We start from the raw sequence: 22,856 nt of genomic DNA, 5'->3' as shown, positions 1-22,856 counted from the left end.
TAGAGAGATGAATGATTTGAAGGGTAAATGCAAATAATGAATCTTTCGAGATAATGTATCAATTAACCAACCAATCAGTAAATAGTCAGAAAACCGAGAACTTCTTTGTTCAGGGTTCTATTCTAAGTGCTAATAGGAGACCCCAAAAAAGACACCTATCAAGTGATAGCCTGCTATGTAGATAGTACAACTTTAACATCAAGATAGTGGAAGAATTGCTTTTGTTTTTTAAACTTGGACTTTCATGCTATTGTATTGGTTAACCATTTTTTTTTTTTGCGTGTAAAGTTAACCTTGGCCAATATTAAATGCTGTTATTTACCTAATTAAAAATTAAATGTATATTATATTTGAGGAGATAAACTAAAAGCTAACTCCATTTTCCCTCTAATTATTAAATAGAGCTATAACTAATACCCTAAAATATTTGTCTATCTTGTAAAGCTACGGACTAGACAGAAGGCAGAATTCAATAAACTATTTTTACCTTACCATCAATACCTTCCCCTTCTTCATGACTACAAGAGATTCTTTTAATAAAACAATATTGTACTTTACTTATCCTACCAAGATCTTTAAACACTATACCTGATGTCAGACTTATCAGTTTTAGTCATGTAAAGAAGACAAAATGCTTTCTAACAGAGTTCTACCCCCAGTCCCACCACTCCATGAACAAAAAGGCAATGGCATCAGAATGAGCTCAGTTCCTAGGAGAGAAGTCCTAAGTAGAATCAGAATCAGAAATTAAGTATAACATTGGAAACAAACTGATAAAGGGGAAACTGTACATGTTTTGAATAGAAGAATACCAGAAGTTGGGCTATATGGTGGTCATTAAATTACATGTGTTTATAAAATAAATACACAAACCTAAATATGTAAGTACCTGATATGGCCATATAAACAGACTATTTCCATAGATTAGTTATAATTAATATTTTCAGAGCAGTCACCAATGTCAGGGAACCTCAAATTTTATTTTTTCCTGGAAAGCATATTTATCCTCTAGATTTCAAATTATGAAAACATTCATACTTGAACTAAAACTACATTAAAAGTAAAAGTGGAAAATTTTACTTTCTTCTTCAGAATGTAGTGTCATCCCACATAGACTAAAATACTTAAAATTATATACACAGAAAAGAAATGGTCAGAACCAAGAATCAGAATGAGGCAATTCAGTTTAACTCACTTACCCAAGTACTTTATGAGCTGAAAGCATGAGAGGTGTCTGCCCATTTAAATCTGTCATATTCACACTCTGTTCAAAAAGAAGAGTCAGTCAGCAGAACTGAAAACAGTCAAAATTCACTTTCTTCTCTAAATAGAATTCAGGTTTCTTTATTAAAGAATTCTCTTTAATGCATTAAATACTACCACTGTGTCTACAAGAAAGGGTTCAAATATCATTTGAATAGAAATGTTCTGCTTCACATCCATTGCGTAAAAATCTGCTGATTTCTACAAAATATTTTTAAAGGGAAAATCTGAATTTATGCCTTAAAGTATTATATGGTGAATGGAAGAAAGCAAAGGGAAAGAGAAAAAAGCTGATAATCACTCAAATATAAGTGACTGTAGAGACCTAGAATTCACTGAGTTCAGACCTTACCTGACATATTAATTCAGATTATCATCTCTTAGATAGATAGTCACCCAGTCTCTACTTAAACACACCCAGTAATAGTGACCTCCCTATCTTCTGAGGCAACTCACTGTCTTTGGAGACTTATCGAACTCCGCTCTAAAGAGTAGTATTCTTTAAAATTCTATTTTCTACAATATAGAAAAAAAAAAAGAAAGAAATCATATCTTCATAAAGATATGCTCCTTTTAATAAAACAGGCCCAAGTTTAAGGTGTTTGATAATGATTTCAATCAAATCAAAGAAAGACTTTCAATTACTGAAGACTCTTACAGGCCTTGAAGGAATACAACTTGGGAAGGAGCCCAAAGAGAAACAGAAAGGAATCCTTCTCATGTTGTCTTTCCAAAATGAGATCTAGGAAGTTATAATTAGTCTACTTCAACTGGCTAATTTGGATAGAAAGTGCTTATTAAAGAGAACACTCATTCCAACAGCGTTTGTGCAAACATGTTTCCATGCCTGTCACAGGCAAGACTGTTGCTGTGTAAACTACTTTGCTACCAGAAAGCATGTCCCAGGCAAGAACAGCTGACAGTGAAACTCCCACTGCCAACACCCTACAATTTAACCTGTGCCATAAATGGATGTCTCTTAAGACAAGTCATTTTTCAAGGAATTACTCTAGTGAACAATAAGAAGCATATGTTCAAATTGGTCCCCCATTTGGACTCAAATAATGAAAGTAAATGATGGGTTAATTTAGTGATCTGACTACCATTTCTATACTCAACCAGAAGAAAAATACAGGTTTTGAAGTCATGTTTTTGAAAAAGTCTGCAAATTGCTAGGATCATACGGAAAACCATTATGAGCTTACAAATTTCAGAAACATCTACTATATGTTACTGAGCTAAATGACCTGTCCTTTGTGCTCCAATGAAGCAGGAAAAGCAATATTCAATACTTAGACTTACTGAGGCTAATATTTGAATGTATAGTCATCTATTAACTTCTACTTTAAAAATGAGGACAGTTACTAAAAATCTTCCGAATCTCTTCAGATTTGTAATAGCTGAGTATAAGATGTATTTCAAAACATACCTGTCCTTTTGAGATGAGATACGCTATAATGGGCATGTGTTGAAATAATACTGCCAGGTGGATGCTGCTGAATCCTTCTCCGTCGATGAGAGTGGGGTCTGCACCATACTGCAGCAATAATATGACCATAGGTAAATGCCCTTGTCTGTAAATAAAGAATAAAGATTATACTATATTCTGTAGCATGCAGAAAATGAAAAAAATTCAGGGAGAAACTGATATACTTAAGACGTGGGGGATTTTGTTTAGATATAGATTATTTTCTAACAGTAAGATTTTTAAAACACTAGAGATTCTCTGAACGTCATTTACTTAGATGTTCCAAACTTAGAACTACCTGGACAGTCCTTCCTGAGTGCAGGTAATAAACTTAATAACCTTAAAGCTTATGTTGCTACCATATGTAAATAATAACTTTACATGACTAAAGCTAAAAACAAAAAATTTAACATCACTGTTAAAGACTTCACTGTTGCTATTTTAAAAACAATAAGCCAAATAAGTTGAAGTATAACATTAGTAGATGGCAGATATACTGTGGTAACATTATTACTAAGAATTACATATTTTTACAAATGAATATGGCTCATTTGCCATGTAAAGCACTGTCCCTCAGCAGGTTAAAGAGGATGAGTTAACTCTAGATTTTTCAAAATTCTTGGCTGTAGAGACAAGATTCAACTCCTTGCCTTACAGGAACAATTATTCTCTTTAGTTTCAGGTTCATGTCAACCACACCAACCACAGAGAGCCGAGTCAAAATGAAAGATGAAGAGGTTGTAAAGTAATCAAGAGAGGCACTAATTAGCTTCAGCTTCAGATGGCCAATCCACACGACAGAAAAGAACTGAATGAGTTCAGAGTTCACTGAACTATCAATTTTTTTCATGTGATCAAATACAAAGGATTTATTTTGATTATAAGAAATTATAATATACATACCTGAGCTTGAGCAACATAGTGGAGCCCTAAATTAAACCCAAAAAACATTGTCTGGGGAAGACTCTTCAAAACTGTATTTTTTTTTTTTTTAATGATGGTGGGGAAAAAGAAAGCCTTTCAAATGGTCTATAACTGCAATCTCCAATATGGTGGCTACTAGCCACTTGTGACTATTGAAATTCAAATTAGTTAAAATTAAAAAAAATCCAAAATTCGATTCCTTACTTGTATTAAGCCACATTTCACATTCACATGCAGTTAGCGGCTACGATATAGGACAGCACAGATTAGAACATTTACATCACAGAAAGCTCTCTTGGAAAGTACTGGCCTATAATGTTCAGAAAATGAACTCAAGTTACTTTTGATTTTGAACAGCAATTTCAGTGTTTAAAAGAAACCTTTACCTGATGGCCCAGTGAAGAGGAGTTGAATTTAAATCTCCACCTAACTGATCTACCACAGCACCTTTTGAAATATAAAACCTGTTAAAAGCAGACATAAATGAGAATAAGATTTAAAAGTTAAAATTCATATTGAGAAAGGAAACATTAGTATAAATGTATTAGAAAATAGAAATTACAGTTATAACCCTCCCTAAGACACGCAGCTTTATAGATGCCTCAGAGATTCACACAACAGCATCCAACAGACACTTGGGAGAAATATTCTTAGCGTAAAAATTATTACTCCTGTTGTCATGACCATTCCATTATAACTTAGATACCAAACACATGGTATTGACTCTCTGCATATTTTACTACCACAGCACTCTTGAAATGGTTTATAATCAAAACATTTACACTCACACATATATTTTACTTAATTTGCAAGAAGAAAGGTGAAATTGTCATTTTTAACAGTTTAAAATTAGAATTACTATGTGGGGATGAATTCTAAAAGCAAGCAGTAAAAAAATTAATTCAAATACTTTCAGAAAAGTTAGACACCTTGAGTGTTTTGCTTTCTATTTGGGGAACACAGATGTGGTCCATGGCAAAAATTGAACCTATAAGGTAAAAAGATTTATTATCTTTGTGGTTTATAGGAATTAGTCTCATTATTTCAAAGTTGTGCTTCATATATCATATTATTCAAACAATACACCAACCTATTTCCCCCAAAAAAGAGTTTGCCTACAAGTACATAATGTGTCTTTATTTTAGTATGTTTTAAACTTTAGTATATTTTTATCTTAAGCCTCAGGGATTTTAAATATGCATATTACAAAATATATACACATCACATACACACATCTTATACACTAAGGTATAAAACAAACAAAAATGGGGAGGTAGTAGTGCTTTATGAAGGTGAATTATTTTATAAAATCCAATACATGCCTACTTAAAAATGTATCCCATATTTAGTTAAAAAAAAAAAAAAGTTAAATTATTCCCTACCCATTTATTTTCCTGACATCATTACAACATAAAATATTTCAATATTTTTTTTTTACTGGATGAAACTTTCTGTTCTATTCTGAGAAAGTTTATATTATGCTTCTCCTTTTCAAAACATGTTCAATTTCACTACCTTACTTTATCTTTATGATGGGACCCCATGGCTTTTTCTTTAATTTTCTTTTTTGGTTCAATGAGAATCCTGGAGTGGATGATTTCCCAGGTCCTTTTCAACACTATGATAACAGATGGGTATGGCACAAGGTTTCAGGTATTCATTTATAATAAAGGACTACACACGGTTCAACACTCACACTTGAAGAAAAAAGACAAATAAAGGAGAGGTCTAGAATTATAAATTAACACACATATATCTCATCTTACTTTACAAGATCCAGTCTGTTGTTAATAGCAGCCCAATGAAGAAGCGATACGTTTTCTTTGTCTGGTTGCCTGACATCGTATCCTGCTTCTACCAACTCTTTACATCGTTCAAAAATCCCGTATCTCAAATATGAAAAAAAAAAAGCATAATTGGTATCATTAAAATAATTTCAACTATCAAAATTCTTCCTTTTACCATATCTTTATCCAGTCTGTGAGCCACCACAGAAATACAATAATTAACAAAGATGTACACAAAGAGGACAAATTGTAAAGCCAAACAACAAAAGTAAACCTGCTAATTGATCGGATTAATCCATTTGGAGTTTAACTCGATTTTCTTAATTAAACTTTAACATTCACATTTGCCCTCCTTCAGTAAATTTCATTCACTCTTCTGCTATGTGCAAGGAATGCATGGCACCGATTCCTGCCTACAATCTTATTTCTGATTCAAACCAAGGCCATGCAGTGGCCTCACAATAGGGGTGAGAGACTAATAGCAAACTTGGAATAGGAAAGATTCGACAATGAAATATGGACACGGTATACATATACCAAATGAAGGATGATTTAGCCTTTCCTGAAGGAGATGAAACATGATATATGAGCTACATTAATAGGCTTAAGGGAGGGCATTTCAGGCAGAGGGCATAGAATGTACAAAAATCCGAAATGTGAAACTGCATGGATGCTCAGAAAAATCTAAGTAACTTAGCACTGTGGAAACATAAAGCATAAGAAAGGAAATGGGAAGAGATGAGGCTAGAAGAGGCATGCAAAAATTGCATGGGCCTTCTGCACCATACTATGAAGTTTAGACTTTATAGTTCAAAGGGAAAGCACTGAAGGTTTTAAAGCACTGAGTTTTAGGATCACATTAGTGGCAGCATGGAAGCTGATTAGAAGATAGCAAGACAGCGACTGAGAGACCAAGTTCAGAGGCTCCTGCAATAAATACAGGTGAGAGGCACTGAGAATCTAAAGAGAGGCAATAGAAATGGAAAAAGAGGGATGGACTTGAGGGATATTCGAAAGAGTTATTTAACTATCAGAATAAAAAATAGAGAAATATCTCTTTTTAATGTTACACTAATTTTTTAAGTCACTTATTCGAATTATTTCTTTTCAATAGAACTATTAAGTCCTGATAGACCATTTAGCACTTTCTCTGAAACTTATTTCTATTTAGAGGGGCCTGAAACTTTCAATAGGCCCTCAAGGGTCAAAATCAAACCAAATGGCAGAATTGTCTGTTTCCTACACTGCTAAATAATTTCTGCCTCACCAAAATGCATGTGTGCGCCTGTCTGTATGGCATTTTTTAAAAGATAAGAGATACCTGTTTGACAATGTTATATGAAAATATTAGTAAGAGAGTAAATTGTTGATAATGATATACATATTTTTATTCTCTTTTTCAAAAGTCAGCTTTAACATTTTGTTGGAAAAGAAATACTCCCTTTATATGAGAAATATAAGAGTACACACTGATTAGGATTTTAGTGGTACAGAAAATGCATACACACATCCTAACTCTTTTGCCCTTTCCAAATACTACCTACAGATCTCTCCACAATCACTTATAGGTTCAAGACCTGAAGCAGATTTTTAGAAAAGATGTATTATGTGAGCTTTTACTGATTCCCTATGAATGTAGTCTAATTTTTCACATTTATCAAACAGAGCTTTACCAATAACAGAGAAACATTTAAATGTTTCCATTCTAATTAGAGCAAATATTTACCTTAAGATCATTCTCATCTTAATATAAATATAATAATAGAAATACTATTGAATCATATACACCTAAAGTAGTGGTTCCCAGGGACTCTAGAGTTCATATAAACTAGTAATTAGTATACTCAAGTAACTGTCCATTTTCTTTTAACATAAATAATACATTAGAGTTCATTAAGGGCAAACAACCTAATTAATCACCAAACTGCTTTTGACAGAAATTATATCAAGTTAGTGTGGTAATATTAGTTCCTTTCATGCTCAGATGGGCAGATTTATATTTGATTACTAAGAAAATTGATTAATTAAAGTAGTCTGATAGACAAAATATTTCAAAATATGTTCCATGGCAAGAAATGGGTGGATGTTTAATAATCTCTGACATCCATAAGGGTGAAAATGTTGGAAATGATTTAATGCAAATACACACATATGGAGATCTTAAAGAGAAACTTTCAAAAACATACTTTCATTTTCAATGCAAGCAAAACAACCCATTATGTGTTTCAAGTGGACAGTAAACTTATTTCTACTTCACTGACTTTTCTAGTGCACCCAGTAAAAAAGCACATAGGAAGTACTCAATAAATAGTTTAAAACATCCATAAATGTGTGAGCTGATACTGTTCCATCCTATTTACATATACTGGTTGTATATTTTAAAAGGCTCAGATTTTTGTTCCAAATTGAGTCTAATTTTAGTGTCACTTAAAATCATTCATTCACTCAACAAACATTTACTGGACACTTAAAACAAGACAAGAACTGGGCAAAAGTGGGGCTACAAAGATGAAGAAGACATGCTTTTGCTAAAAAGCTGCTCACATCTAATGGGAGAGACTGGTAGGTGCACTGTATTAAGTGCTCTGATGGTCATCTGACTGACAGACTAGTGCTGGAGTTTGGAGTGAGGAAGGTATACACTGGAGTGCCATCAACTGTACATACATTATTGTAACTCAACTGAACATAAGGATAAAACAAAGCACTAGGAAGACTTACTGAGTAGCTTTTACAATGTCACAGTTACTAGAGTCCTCTATAAGAGGAAGAGTTTCTCTCGCCTTGGCAAGTTCCTTGTTCTCATGTTCACAGACTCCATGCCGACCAAATCCTGGAGCGTGGGGGCCATGGCTGTGCTTCCTGCACTGGAGAGTAAAAGTAATTTGACAAAGCACAGTCAGAGAATTAATGTCACATTCAATTACATAATGAAGCATTTGCTTCTATCAACAAATACCCATATTAGTAAATTAGAATTCTTTGAGTCTTAGAGGTATATCCCAAGGAAGATTTTCACCCTAATTCTGTTCACTTGGATTAGATACTTAATATTAGGAAATTCAAAATTATATATTTCATCATAAACCAAAGGTCATCTGCAAAGGCACAAAGAGACCTTGTTACATGTAATCAGTGGAGTGGCATGGCTATTGACATATTGACAGAAGTCACCAGGCCTCTGCTTTGGAGAGATAATAGCAGACACACCCTAAGGACACCCCCCAGTAAATCAAGTTTTTGAATATGTATAACTGGAATCCCAGGAGAGAAGGAGGAAATGTATTTTTAAATATTTGACTAAACAATAGACAAAAATCTTCCAAAATGTGGTGAAAATTATAGTTGCAACACCTTAAAAAAACTCCCTTGGGATATTCCTTTGTAGTCACATCCTCCCCCTACTCAACTTCCATCAACCACCAATAATGTTCCTCACCAGTTTTATCTTCCCCAGAATGTCATATAATGGAATTATATAATACATAATCTTCTAAGACTGGCTTCTTTCACTCAGCATAATGCTTTGGAGACTCATCCAAGTTGTTGCATGTTATTAATAGTTCCTTCCTTACTGTATAGCATTCCATTATAAGAATATATCACGGTTTATCCATTCCAACAACCCCTGTGACTTGACTTGTTTCCAGTTTTTGGCAATTATAAATAGAACTGCTATAAACATTAATGTACAAGTTTTTGTGTGAACTTATATTTTTGTTTCTCTAAGAGTGAGATTCCTTGGCCATCTGGTAAGCCTGTTAAATTCATAAGAAATTGCCAAACTATTTTCCAGAGTGGCTGTACCACTTTGCTTTGCCACTAGCAATGTATGGGGATTCCAATTGCTCTGTATCATCCCTGGTACTTCTGGTCAGTATAATAGATGCGTAGGAGTATCTCAACATAGTCTTAATCTGCAGATCTCTAATAGCCAATGAAGTTGAGCCTCTTTCATGTGCTTATTTGCCATCTGTATATCTTCTTTGGTGAATTGCCTAAGTCTTTTTTCCCCATTTTTTAAGAGAGCTGTTTGTTTTCTTTTACGTTTTTAGAGTTCTTATTATATATTCTAGACAGTTCTTTGGCAGATATGTAATTTACGAATATTTTCTCCCAGTCTGTAGTTTATTTCATTCATAGAGCAAACATTTTTAATTTTGTTGAAGTCCAATTTATCAATTTTTTTTCTTTTATGGAACATGCTTTTGGTGTCATTTCTAAAACGACTGCCCTGGGACAACTCCTCTGTTCAGAGAGGAAGCTCTCTGCCTCAGAGTTAGGTGTGTGCTGCCAGGAGCCTTCTTTCCTGCTCCTTGAACCTTAACTGGAGGGCTTTTCCTGAGAGCTCTGACTGCACTGATGCTAATCTCCCAGAATTCAAGTCCTGGCACAGGGGGACAGAGGGGAGCAGACCCAGGTGAAAGAAAAAGTAAATTCGCTCCTGGTTCAGTGCTTTTTTAAGTTCTGGTCTTTTTCGCCAATCTACTTGCTACAGTTTACTTTTCAGAATCCTTAAATAGCCACTACTTGGATTCTTCCTAGTGCATCAGTGGGACAGACAAAGTGGAGTATGCTTACTCCATCTTATCCAGAACAGAAACACAGATATTCTTTTTAATAGTTAAGTTCTGATTTATCTAATAAATTCAACCTCATTACTTGACACTCTTATTTTACACAGCATATACACACATTCACGCACAGCTAAAAATAAACATATAAGTAGTTAGATTAAAACATAACATTACATTCTTTTCAACATATCACAATAATTATAATTATATCCAATTGGAAGAAGACAAGCAGGCTTAACTATTGAACTATACTCCGTCGTAACAGTTGAACTATACTCAGAATTTCTAGAGTGTCAATAAATAGCAGATGCAGCTACAAATTGACAGAGAAATCAGTCTAGTTTTATATAAAACTTAACTTTTTAAAATTATAAAATGATTCACATTTGTTTTAAACATCTAGCAACACAAAAGTGGATAAAAAGTTAATAATATGGACTCTTTCCTTTCTAATCTTGCAACACCAGAGTTACTATTATTAACAGCTGTATCATTCCTCATTATGTGTATATACTTTAACACAGATAACAATACACAGTATACATACATGTAGGTTGTCATCTTTTTCTTGCATTTGTTTAATAAAACAATGGGATCACATTATATAATTATTCATCAACTTGTTTGTCTCATCTAACAATATATCATGTACAGCTCTGCAGGTCAATAATAGTTGAGTATTATTCCACTGGATAGATCTAACATAATTTATTCAACCATTTCCCTTTTGTTAGAAATGCAGGTTGCTTTCAGCCTTCAATTATATAAACAACTTTATAATTAATACCCTGTACATTCCATAAGATTAATTTCCCAAAGTAGGAATGCTGGGTCAAAAAATATATGCATGTTAAACATAAACAGATACTAATTACCTTCCCCAATTCACAGTCCCAACAGCATATAAATGTTGTTTCTCACTCCAAACTTCCCCATAACTGGGTATGATCAATCTTTTTATAATCTAGTGGCAAAAAAGAATGGCATCTTGTTTTTCATTTGCATGCCCCTAGTTGCTAATGAATCTGACTTTATGTTAATGAGCAGTCATTTTTTTTCTTTTGTGGACTGCCTTTTCACAGTCTACTGCTTTTCTAGTGGATTGTGTCTCTTTTTCCATTTGTATTTTAGGAAGATTAACCCTTTGTTTATATACAGATTTTTCATCACAGAAAATAGACTCATTCTACATATACAAATGTGTTGCTTCTTATAATGCTTTAAGGTACTAAGAACATTACTTTCATTTTTCATGTAGAAAGTTGAGGAGGATTACACATTTCAATGTAAAGAATATCCACAATTAAGAGTGTTTATTTATTCAGCAATTAACTACTATGAGTTTATGACATACAAAGTATTATGCTAGGGGCACACAAGACATGGGTGTCTATCCTCCAGGAGTTTAAGTCTAATAGAGCAGGTAAGCCAGAGACAGAATAAAGTGATAATGGAAGGCAATATGTGATTAAATGGCAAAGATGGGTCGTAAAGACTAAAGAATAGGAAGTACATTCTTTTAATTTTGTAAACTGAAGTTTAGCTGATAGACAGTATTACAACAGTGATTCGACAATTACCTACATTATTAAATGCTCACCATGATATGTGTAATTACCATCTGTCAACATACAAAGATATTACAATATTGCTGACTGTATTCCCTATGTAGTACTTTCAACTCCTGTGACTAATTTATATTATAACTGGAATTGTATGCCTCTTTATCCCCTTCACCAATCTCACCCTCCTCCACGGCAACCATCAGTCTCTTCTCTGTGTCTGAGTCTATTTCTGTTTTGTTTAGCTGTTTTGTTTTTTAGATTCCACATATAAGTGAAATCATATGGTATTTGTCTTTGCCTAGCTTACAATGATGCCCTCTAGGTCCATTCATGTTGTTGCAAATGGCAAGATTTCCTTCTCTTTATAGCTGAGTGTTATTCTACTATTTACATGTACTACATCTTCTTTATCCATTCATTTATCGATGGACACTTAGGTGCAATACACATAGGAGTGCATATATCTTTTTGAATCAGTGACTTTGTTTTCTTCAGGTAAATTTCCAGAAGTGGAGTTACTGAGTCATATGGTATTTATATTTTCAGTTTTTTTGAGAAATCGCCATACTGCTTTCTACAGTGGCTGTACCAATTTACATTTCCACTAACAATGCACAAGGGTTCCCTTTTCTCTGCATCTTCGCCAACACTTGTTATTTCTTGTCTTTTAGACAGTGTCCATTTTACTGGTATAAGGTGATACCTCATTGTGGTTTTGATTTGTATTTCCCTGATGCATTAGTGATATTAAGCATCTTTTCATGTGTCTGTCGGCCATATTCATGTCATCATTTTTGCCTAAATCCAGATCAGAGTAAAACCTAAAACTGAAAGCCTGGACATATAATCTCAAAGCCTGTTTTCAAAGTCAAGTCTCCAAAGTGACATAAGTGCCCTCAAGGCCATATATGCAGTGATCAGTTAGATAATGGGGGAAAATGTTAAAGCTTCTATTATGATTTTTATCTTTTTTTTAAGAAATGGAAAGCCATAAAAATTTACAAATTTGACCTCTTTAAGCTATACTAATTTTTAGCACTGGCTGTCTCACTTGATCTATGTATCAAACCTGGAGGCACAATAAAAGTTCCACAACTCAGGTTGACAGTGGGACCTTCAGCATATTGCAGTATACATCAGGTTACATTATTTTTCAAGTTATATTATCTAATTTCAACTAAGTTACCCCTCCCAAAATGAACAATCGACTTAAATACTGAAACCTACAAAGAAGCCATGAATTGAGATAATTACAGCATAAGTATAAGTAAACAAGAAAATGGCAGAGCTGACATGTCTATTCATTGCAGGTACTCTTTATCGGTCACAAGACATAAAAACAGAGACAATCTAATCTGGTCTAACACAAAGCCAGCCTCTCTCCAAAAAAATTCAAGATTATCAAAAAAGCTTATTTGAAGATTCATATTTATGAACTTTAATTCAAAACCTGACCAAAATATATATACTTAAGTATATACTAGCCATTGATTAATGAATGTAATTTAGAAGTATACTGCCAAACATTACAACAACACGCCACATAGCAATGTGAATTTGGCAACTGGCTCCTGTCCCCACCCTCCTGCACATCAAACAGAAAGGAGCTGGATTTTTAAGTCCCAGCAACCACATAACACAGAATCATCCCCCTCAATATGTAAGTTAGAATGATCTTGCCAGAAGTCACTTGCCAACAAATGACAACAAACTGCTGTCAGGACCTGGATGGTTTGGACGTGCCACTGAAGCCCTGAGCTCTGGCCAGCTTATAGCGCAGGCTACATTCATCACTCTGTTAGTCTCACAATACATGACCTTTACAAAAGTAAAAATTTGGGGTCCCACTTTTCACATTGTGGTGGGGTTTTACTCTAGGGATGCAAGCTCAAAATTGTTTTACTGATAGGAGTGCTTAATCAAAAATGCTTAGAGACAACAGCTCTAAGTTACCTCCTTTGCTCTAGATATTGCTCCCCGCCAAAATTTTATGTAAAAGCTGCAGTTGAGAAAGGGATGACCTATTTTGAAGGATGTTAACTTTAGAAGAGTCACATAAAGGTATTTAAGGAAAACAACCATAGATTCCCATCACAAAGATGAAAGTGAAGTACAGTCATGATGTACTAGATCCTTCTTAGACATTGCTTCTTTAGTTATCAAAAAAATTTTTTTAAGTATTCTCTAGTCATCTCATTTTTTTACAATGTTGAAATGTAAATTTCTTGAGAATAGGGCCAAAGTCTCATTTTTCCTGTTGCTTCTATGATGGTGGTTAATCATTTACCCTATTTTTGACTTCAGTTTCTACATTTATAAAATGAAAGGAGCAGGTCAGCATAGCTATAAAGTTCCTTCCAACTCCATGTTGTATGTTTTTAAGAGAAGCTGTTACAATAGTCACTGGTAAAGATTTCATGGCATAAAAAAACAACCTTTATGGCAGTTGGAAGCTTAACTGCTATATGGCTGTCTAAAATGTTAAAGTAACAGAATAGACCAAGCAAATTCTAATGATGCCAGCAAACTTGTAAGAGTTTTCATTAATAATTCATTCAAGGAAATGGAAAGAACATCTACTGTGGACCAATTACAGTATAGATGGCCCCTGACTTACAATGGTTCAGCTTATGACTTTTCACCTTTACAGTGGTCCAAAGTGATATGCATTCAGTAGAAACCATACTTCAAATTTTGAATTTGATCTCTTCCCAGGTTAACAAAATGCAGTAATGCACTCTCTTGTGATGCTGGGCAGCTCCCAGTTGGCCATGTGATCATGAGGGTGAACAACCAATACACCTATAGCCATGCTGTACCCATACAACCATTCTGTTTTTCACTTTCAGTACAGTATTCAATAAATTATATCAGATACCCAACACTAGTATAAATAGGCTCTGTGCTATATGATTTTGCCCAACTGTTAACTAATATAAGTATGCTGAACATGTTTAACATAGGCTAGGCAAAGCTATGATATTCAGTGGGTGTATTAAATACATTTTCAACTTACAATATTTTCAATTTACAATGAATTTATCAGGATGTAACCTTACTGTAAGTCAAGGAAGATGAGTACTAGGTAATTAGAGATAAAAGATGAATAAGACATGATTCCTGATACATCCATTCATTCATTCATTCACCAGATATTTACTGAATGCCTACTATGTATCAGGCACTGTTCTAAACACAGGGATATGGCAGCAAACGTTGTGTTCAGATAAGAACAGATAAGATTCTTAAAAAGGGAGGGGAATATCCATCCTTCTTAAAGTATTCCAAAAAACAGAAGAGGAAGGAATACTTCCAAACTCATTCTATGAGGCCAGCAGCATTCTAACACCAAAACCAGACAAAGAAACCACAAAAAAAGAAAATTACAGGCCAGTATCCCTGATGAACATAGATGCAAAAATTCTCAACAAAATATAAGCAAACCAAATTCAAAAGTACATCAAAAAGATCATCCATCATGACTAAGTGGGATTTATTCCAAGGATGCAAGGATGGCACAATATTTGTAAATCAATCAATATCATACCCCACATTAACAAAAAGGATAAAAACCACATGGTCATCTCAATAGATGCTAAAAAAGCATTTAACAAAATTCAACATCCATTCTAAAAACTCTCAACAAAATGGGTTTAGAGGGTAGGTACGTTGATGAAGGCCATATACCACAAACCCACAGCCAACATCATACTTAACAGCAAAAAGCTCAACACTTTTCCTCTAAGATCAGGAACAAGACAAGGATGTCCCCTCTCAAAACTTTAATTCATCATAATTCTGGAGGTCCCAGCCATGACAATCAGACAAAACAAAGAGATAAAAGGCACACAAATTGGTAAGGAAGAAGTAAAACTGTCACTATTTACAGATGACATATTACATAAAGAATACCCTAAAGACACCACCAAAAAATGATTAGAACTAATAACTGAGTTCAGCAAAATTGCAGGATACAAAATTAATAAACAGAAATCTGTTACATTCTTATATACTAACAACGAACTAGAAGAAAGAGAAATCAGGAAAACAACTCCATTTACAATTGCATCAAAAAGAATAAAATACCTAGGAATAAACCTAACCAAGGAGATGAAAGACCTATAGTCTGAAAACTATAAGACACTCATGAGAGGAATTAAAGAAGACATGAATAAATGAAAATCTACCTGCTTATGGATAGGAAGAATTAATATTGTCAAGATGGCCATCCCGCCCAAAGCAATTTACAGATTCAATGCAATCCCTATCAAAATACCAGCAGCATTCTTCAATGAACAAGAACAAACAGTTCTAAAATTCATATGGAACCACAAAAACCCTGAATAGCCAAAGTAATCCTAAGAAAGAAGAACAAAGCTGGGGGGATTACACTCCCTGAGTTCAAGCTCTACTAAAAAACTACAATAATCAAAACAGTTTGGTACTGGCACAAGAACAGACCCATAGATCAATAGAACAGAATAGAGAGCCCAGATATAAACCCACACATATATAGTTAATTAATATACAATAAAGGAGCCATGAATATACAATGGGGGAAAAGACAGCCCCTTCAACAACTGGTGCTGGGAAAAGTGGACAGCTACACATAAGAGAATGAAACTGGATTACTGTCTAACCCCATACACAAAAGTAAACTCGAAATGAACCAAAGGTCTGAATGTAAGTTATGAAAATAAAACTCTTGGAGGAAAACGTAGGCAAAAATCTCCTGAATGTAAGTATGAGCAACTTTTTCCTGGACATATCTCCTTGGGCAAGGGAAACAAAATAAAAAATGAACAAGAGGGACTACATCATACTAAAAAGCTTCTGCACAGCAAAGGACACCATCAAGAAAAAGGCAACCTACAGTATGGGAGAATACATTCATAAACAAGTCATCTGTAAGGGATTAATATCCAAAATATATAAAGAACTCATATGCCTCAACACCCAAAAAACAAATAACCTGATTAAAAAATGGGCAGAGGATCTGAACAGATATTTCTCCAAAGAAATACAGATGATCAACAGGCACATGAAAAGATGCTTCACATCACTAATTATCAGGGAAATGTAAATCAAAACCACAATGAGATATCACCTCACACCAGTTAAAATGACCACTATCCAAAAGACAAGAAATAACTAATGTTGGCCAGTATGGGGAGAAACAGCAACCCTCCTACACTGTTGGTAGGAATGTAAATTAGTGCAACTGCTGTGGAAAGCAGTATGGAGGTTCCTCAAAAAACTAAAAATAGAAACACCATTCAATCTAGTAACTCCACTTTCGGCAATTTACCCAAAGAAAACAAAATCCCTGATTCAAAAAGACATGCACTCCTATGTTTATGACTGCACTGTTTGCAATAGCCAAGATATGGAAGCAACCTAAATGTCAATCAGTAGATGAATGGATAAAGAAAATGAGGTACATGTACACAATGGAATATTATTCAGTCATAAAAAGAAAAGAAATCCTACCATTTGCAACAACATGGATGGATCTAGAGGGTATTATGCTCAGTGAAATAAGCCAGGCAGAGAAAGACAAATACCATATGATTTCACTTATTTGTGGAATATAAAAACAAAGCAAAACAGAAGGAACAAAACAGCAGTAGATTCACAAACACTGAGAAGTGACTAATGGTTACCAAAGGAAGTGGCTGGGGAGGGTGGGAGGAAGGGTGAGGGGGATAAAGAGGCACAATAATTCACAATCACAATATAAGTTGGTCACAGGGACAGTAGTACAACATGGAGAATACAGTCAATGATTCTGTAACATCTTTCTACATTGATAATAGTAACCACACTAGAGGGGGTGAGAATTTAATAGTATGGGTAACTGTTGAACTACTGTGTTATACATCTGAAACCAATATAAGATTGTATGTCAATGATACTTCAATAAAAATAAAATATTTTAAAAATTAAAAATTAAAAAAGGCAGGGGGGAAGGAATATCAAGGAAGAGACATGTAGCTAGCTGAATATTCTTCACAGGGGAGAACAAGATATTATGAAAATTATATCAGAGAGATATGGCTGTAACTGTGCTGATTTTTACAACAAAGTCCCTAAATTATTTGGTGATTCTTCAGCAAGAGGAAAGGATATATGCACTTCCTCTCAAATCTGAGCTTTGTGACTGCTTCACTAAGAAAAAAACCACAGAAGTGACGCTTCACCAGTTTGCAGGCCCAGGCCTTAGAAACTGGCAGCTTCGTCTTCCTGTCTCTTGAGATGCTCACTCTTGGAACCCAGCTACCACATGTGCAGAGGCCCAGGCCACATGTAGGAGTCCCTGCTGAAAGTCAGCATCAACTACCAGACTTACGAGGAAGGATACCACTAGATAATACCAACCCCAGCTTACGCGTCTTTCTAGCAAGGCTCCAGACATAGTAGAGCAGAAGAAACCATCCTTGCCATGCCTTATCCAAATTCCTGACACACAGCCCATCCATGAGCATGACAATGGCTGGTTTACACCACTGCGTTTTGGGGTGGTTTGTTACACAGCAATAGATAACTGGAGCATCTTTAAGATATAAGGGATCATATAACATTTCTCACATGGAGATATCATAAATCAAATTACTTTTCTTAATAGAAAACCAACACCTAGAAAACCATATTCAAACTCTAATGAGAGTCATGATCCTACCAGATTATTAAATAAAAAGAGACCTGATAGCCATTAAAATTTCTCACAACTAAGAAAATACCAGAGTTCAGTTTTCTAGTTCATTCATTAAACATTCATTTACAGAGCATCCACTAGTCTAGATGCCAGTCACACAGCAGTGAATGGAACAGATAAAAATCACTGCCCTAACAACACTTACATTCAGTGATGGGAAAGAGACAAGACCAAGCGTGTTAAATGGCATTAAATGCTGAGGAGAAATACAAAGCAAGGAAGGAGGATAAAGAATGCTGCTGGTAATGGTGATGATGGAGAGGGCTTGCCACATGGAGGTGAGCTTTGTGTCAAGACCTTAAAGAGGCGGGGAGCAAGCCATGTGGGTATAGGAGGAAAGAGTATTCCAGACAGCAAATAATAAGTACAAAGGCCTTGTGGTCAGTGTGGCTGGGGTTGACTGAATATGCAAGAAAGTACTAAAAATGTAAGGTCGGAGATGAAGTAAGTAAATTCTGGCAAAAACCCATCAGGACTGAAGTCAGAATTGGAAGAACCAAATTCAATCACAGCAGAAAATGTTTTTGTCTCTTTTGTTCACTGACTCATCGCCAACACCTGTAACAGTGCATTCACCTACTAGAACAAATGAAGTTGTGGCTCTGCCACTTTACAGCTATTTGACTTTTAACAAATTTGAGCCTCAGTTCTAATTTCTAAAAGAGAATAATAATCCCTCCTCACCTCATAGGGTCACAGTGAAGATCAAAATGGGGAAGTATTTTGCAAACTGTAGAGTACCACACATGGGTAAGATCTTTACATTATTACTGGAAAACTTAATAGCAATGATTACTGACAACAACAATGATTTCTCTACCTTGCCCCATTAACTTCAACCACTGAATCATCTTTCTTTCCGTCCTAAATTGGAGCAGGGCTAGCTTCCCTTCAGCACAAAGTAGTAAACTTTAGGCACTAAATGAGTGGCAGTTATTAAGATATGATAGCTACTCCTACCAACTTTTCCTTGAGACTCTCTGAGAAAAAAAAAAGAGAGAGAGAAAATTCCATGTGAAGATTCTACCCTCTTTTGTAAAATCTGGTCTGCCTGAAAACCTATTTTTTTCCCTGTCAAAATGCAGGTGCATCTAATACAGTAAGAACGCTTGAACAACTTCCCCACATATCTTGTTCCTCATATACATCTACACCAGACTGTTCAAAGAAGGAAGGGAAAGGGGGAGCATGAGGAATACTCTCAGGATTGAAAGGGCTTTTTTTTTTTTAACAGGACAACTAATCCAATCATCTCAAACTGCTTCAATCCCATTAGGGACAGAAAATTACTACCTAACTCACTCCATCTGAAGACAGCTTCAGTTTTCTCATCTATAAAAGGGGTAATATCATCTTCTTAAGGATGCTTCAATTCTGGAATATGCACATAAAAGCATCCTGGCATATGCTTAGCACTCACAAATGTTGGCAAAATGTGAATATTCTTTATTCAGCAAACATCTACAATATGCCAGTCAGTGCTCTAGGCACTGGAAAAGGGGCATTAGCAAAAAACCTGGTCCTTGATTTTTGGCTTCTAGTAATACCTCCTTCACAGAATAGCATCCTTTGGGATTCTGCAGCAGATAGCTATCACGTACTTCCTTTCCATCCCTTCCTTCAGCCCAAACGAACAGCCTCTTTCAAAGCGTAAGCAAGGACGTGGGAACAAGAGGGACTAGACTGGGTTGGGTGAAGGCGGGTGCACGGCGCCTCCTCCGAAAAAGAAGTCAACAGAACCACACAGACTCCAGGCCAAGGTCAAGACGGGCTGGTCCCACTCGGGTGTGTCTCCGGACACCTCTGCCAGGATCCCAGGAAGGGGCCTCCCTCCCCTCCCCGGCCCCATCGCGGTCCCAGCCCGGCAGGGGGGTGCCAACCCCAGGCGGCACTCTGGCCCGCGGGTGGAGGCTGGGAGCCCCTCGGGTACTCCCACGTGTCCTCGCCTTTCTACCCCGTCGCCTCGGACAGAACCCGCAGCATCATCCTCGCTGTTTCCAGGCTTCCTCTCCCGGCCCCGACCTCTCCGCCCCTGACGGCCCTGCCTGGGAGCTGCCTCACACCCACACCCTCTCTCTTCCCACAACGGCCGCAGCTCTCCACTCTCGGGCCCCGGGGACAGCCAGCGCTCCGCCGCACTGACTCACCTGCGAGCCCGGAGCTGGCCCCTCCATCTCCCCAGCGGCTGCGGCCACTGCACGAAAAACGGCTGCAGGCCCCGGCTAGACAGCCTGGAGTCGCCTCTCCTCCCACTTCCTGCTCGCGGCCCCGCCTCCGCCGCAGCCCTGTCTATCGGCCTCAGAGAGCCAATCCCTGCCGTCCCTTTGGTTGGGGGCGGGACCTTGTGTAGCCCGGAGGCGAGTGGGGCTACCATGGCTCAGAGGCCGCGCCCCCGGCCCGCTCCGGGGTGTGCTTCCAGCCCCAGGTCAAAACTGCACTGCTCATCCAAGCGGGGCTCCTCTGGTCTTTCGCGCCTCCTTCTGTCTTGATGCAGGTCCAAATTCGGACTGTTATTCCAGCATCAACCACCATCTACTGAGTGCACATCCGGACTTGGCTACTTAATTAGGTTGCTGACCTTGTGAAAATCTCTTACTTTACCTCGGATTCCTCATTCGGAAAATGGGGAAAATAAAGGTACCTATTTCACAGAATTGTCAGGATAAAAGCATCCAGGACAATGTCGACATTTAATAAGGAATCAATAAATTTTAACTGTTGAAACATTTACCACTCCCATTATTGTCTAACTCCATACACAAAAGTAAACTCGATATGGATCGAAGATCTGAATCCAAGTCAAGAAAACATAAAACTCAGGGAAGAAAACGGGCAAAAATCTCTTGAATATAAGCATGAGCAATTTTTTCCTGGACACATCTCCTCAGGCAAGGGAAACAAAATAAAAAATGAACACGAGGGACCATATCAAACTAAAAAGCTTCTGCACAGCAAAGGACACCATCGGCAGCACAAAAAGGCAACCTACAGAATGGGAGAATATATTTGTAAACAAGTCATCTGATAAGGGGTTAACATCCAAAATATATAAAGAACTCATATGCCTCAACACCAAAAAAACAAATAAACTGATTAAAAAATGGATGGAGGACCTGAACAGACATTTCTCCAAAGAAGAAATGCAGATGGCCAATAGGCACATGAAAAGATGTTCCACATCACTAATCATAAGGGAAATACAAATCAAAACCACAATGGGATATCACCTCACACCAGTTGAAATGGCCACTATCCACAAGACAAGAAATAAGAAGTGTTGGTGAGGATGTGGAGAAAATGAAACCCTCCTACACTGTTGGTAGGAATGTAAATTGGAGCAGCCACTGTGGAAAGCAGTATGGAGGCTCCTCAAAAAACTAAAACTAAAAATATCATTTGATTTAATAATTCCACTTCTAGCAATTTACCCAAAGAAAACAAAATACCTGATTTGAAAAGATATATGCACTCCTATGTTTATGATTGCAGTATTTGCAATAGCCAAGAAATAGAAGCAACTTAAGTGTCCATCAGTAAATGAATGGATAAAGAAAATGAGGTACATATGCACAATGGAATATTATTCAGCCATCAAAAAAGAAATCCTGCCATTCATAACAACATAGATGGACCTAGGGTATTATGCTCAGTGAAATAAGCCAGGCAGAGAGAGACAAATACCATATGATTTCACTTATTTGTGGAATATAAAAGCAAAGCAAAACCAATTGAACAAGACAGCAGTAGACCATAGGCATTGAGAAGTGACCGGTGGTTACCATTGGGGAGGAGTTGTGGTCAGTGAGTGAGAAGGGTGAGGGGGATAAAGGGGCACAAAAATTATCAATCATAATGTAAGCTGGTCACAGAGACAGTAGTACAGCATGGAAAATATAGTCAGTGATTCTGTAACATCTTTTTTACATTGATAGATAATAACCACACTAGAGGGGGTGAGGATTTAATAATATGGGTAACTGTTGAACCACTTTGTTGTATGTATTTGAAACCAATACAAGATGGTATATCAATAGTACTTCAATAAAAAAAAATTGCCACTATTCACTCTGCGATGTTAGGCAAGTCACTTCCACCATCTGGGCTTCTGTTTCCTCATACAAAACAGGAAATAGATGAGTTCCACCGCTCAGGCTGGAGGATTGGGCAAAAGCCCCCACTTGCACCCTTTTGTGGGCTGTGCTAAAGGAGCTGGCATTAAGTTCTGTTCAACTTGAAGGAGAGATATGAAACTGGGGGAAAAAGTGATGATTTCCTGCCCTTGGGGAGCTCCAAAGGGCCACTGAGGCTTTCCTACCTCAGTCCCCAGAAAACACTGGAACCTTTCTCTAGCCTAGCACTTAACACCATCTTTGTAAGTATTCCTTAATGTTGCCTCACCAAACCAGAATAAGACCTTTAAAAGTTAAATCTGAAGAGAACTGAAAATATTATGACTCTCTTATTCTATACAAATAGTTCTAAATCACAACTGTCTAGAAAGCCAACAAAGTGCTGGTTTTTCCCATGATAAATACTATAATACAATATAATTGTAAA

At 36.5% G+C, this 22,856-nt stretch overlaps 1 protein-coding gene across 3 annotated transcripts in view; it reads right to left on the bottom strand.

The window, feature by feature from the left end:
* The window catches only part of ZDHHC13 (zinc finger DHHC-type palmitoyltransferase 13), a 41,128-nt gene extending 20,556 nt beyond the window's left edge, over nucleotides 1–20,572 (bottom strand). The window contains exons 1-6 of one of the 3 annotated variants that reach the window (XM_057507460.1): nucleotides 20,447–20,572; nucleotides 8,164–8,309; nucleotides 5,422–5,544; nucleotides 4,042–4,119; nucleotides 2,693–2,837; nucleotides 1,200–1,264 (exon numbers count right to left, since the gene is read on the bottom strand). In XM_057507460.1, the coding sequence (XP_057363443.1) occupies nucleotides 1,200–1,264; nucleotides 2,693–2,837; nucleotides 4,042–4,119; nucleotides 5,422–5,544; nucleotides 8,164–8,309; nucleotides 20,447–20,473 (584 nt within the window). In that variant the 5' untranslated portion in view covers nucleotides 20,474–20,572. The remainder of the gene's footprint in view (nucleotides 1–1,199; nucleotides 1,265–2,692; nucleotides 2,838–4,041; nucleotides 4,120–5,421; nucleotides 5,545–8,163; nucleotides 8,310–20,446) is intronic. The other 2 variants (XM_057507461.1, XM_057507462.1) reach the window with 2 other exon arrangements.
* Between the last annotated feature and the right edge of the window lie 2,284 nt (nucleotides 20,573–22,856).

This window comes from Manis pentadactyla, chromosome 9, assembly GCF_030020395.1.
Source record: "Manis pentadactyla isolate mManPen7 chromosome 9, mManPen7.hap1, whole genome shotgun sequence".
Lineage (NCBI taxonomy): Eukaryota > Metazoa > Chordata > Mammalia > Pholidota > Manidae > Manis > Manis pentadactyla.
This window is presented reverse-complemented; position numbering and strand designations above follow the sequence as displayed.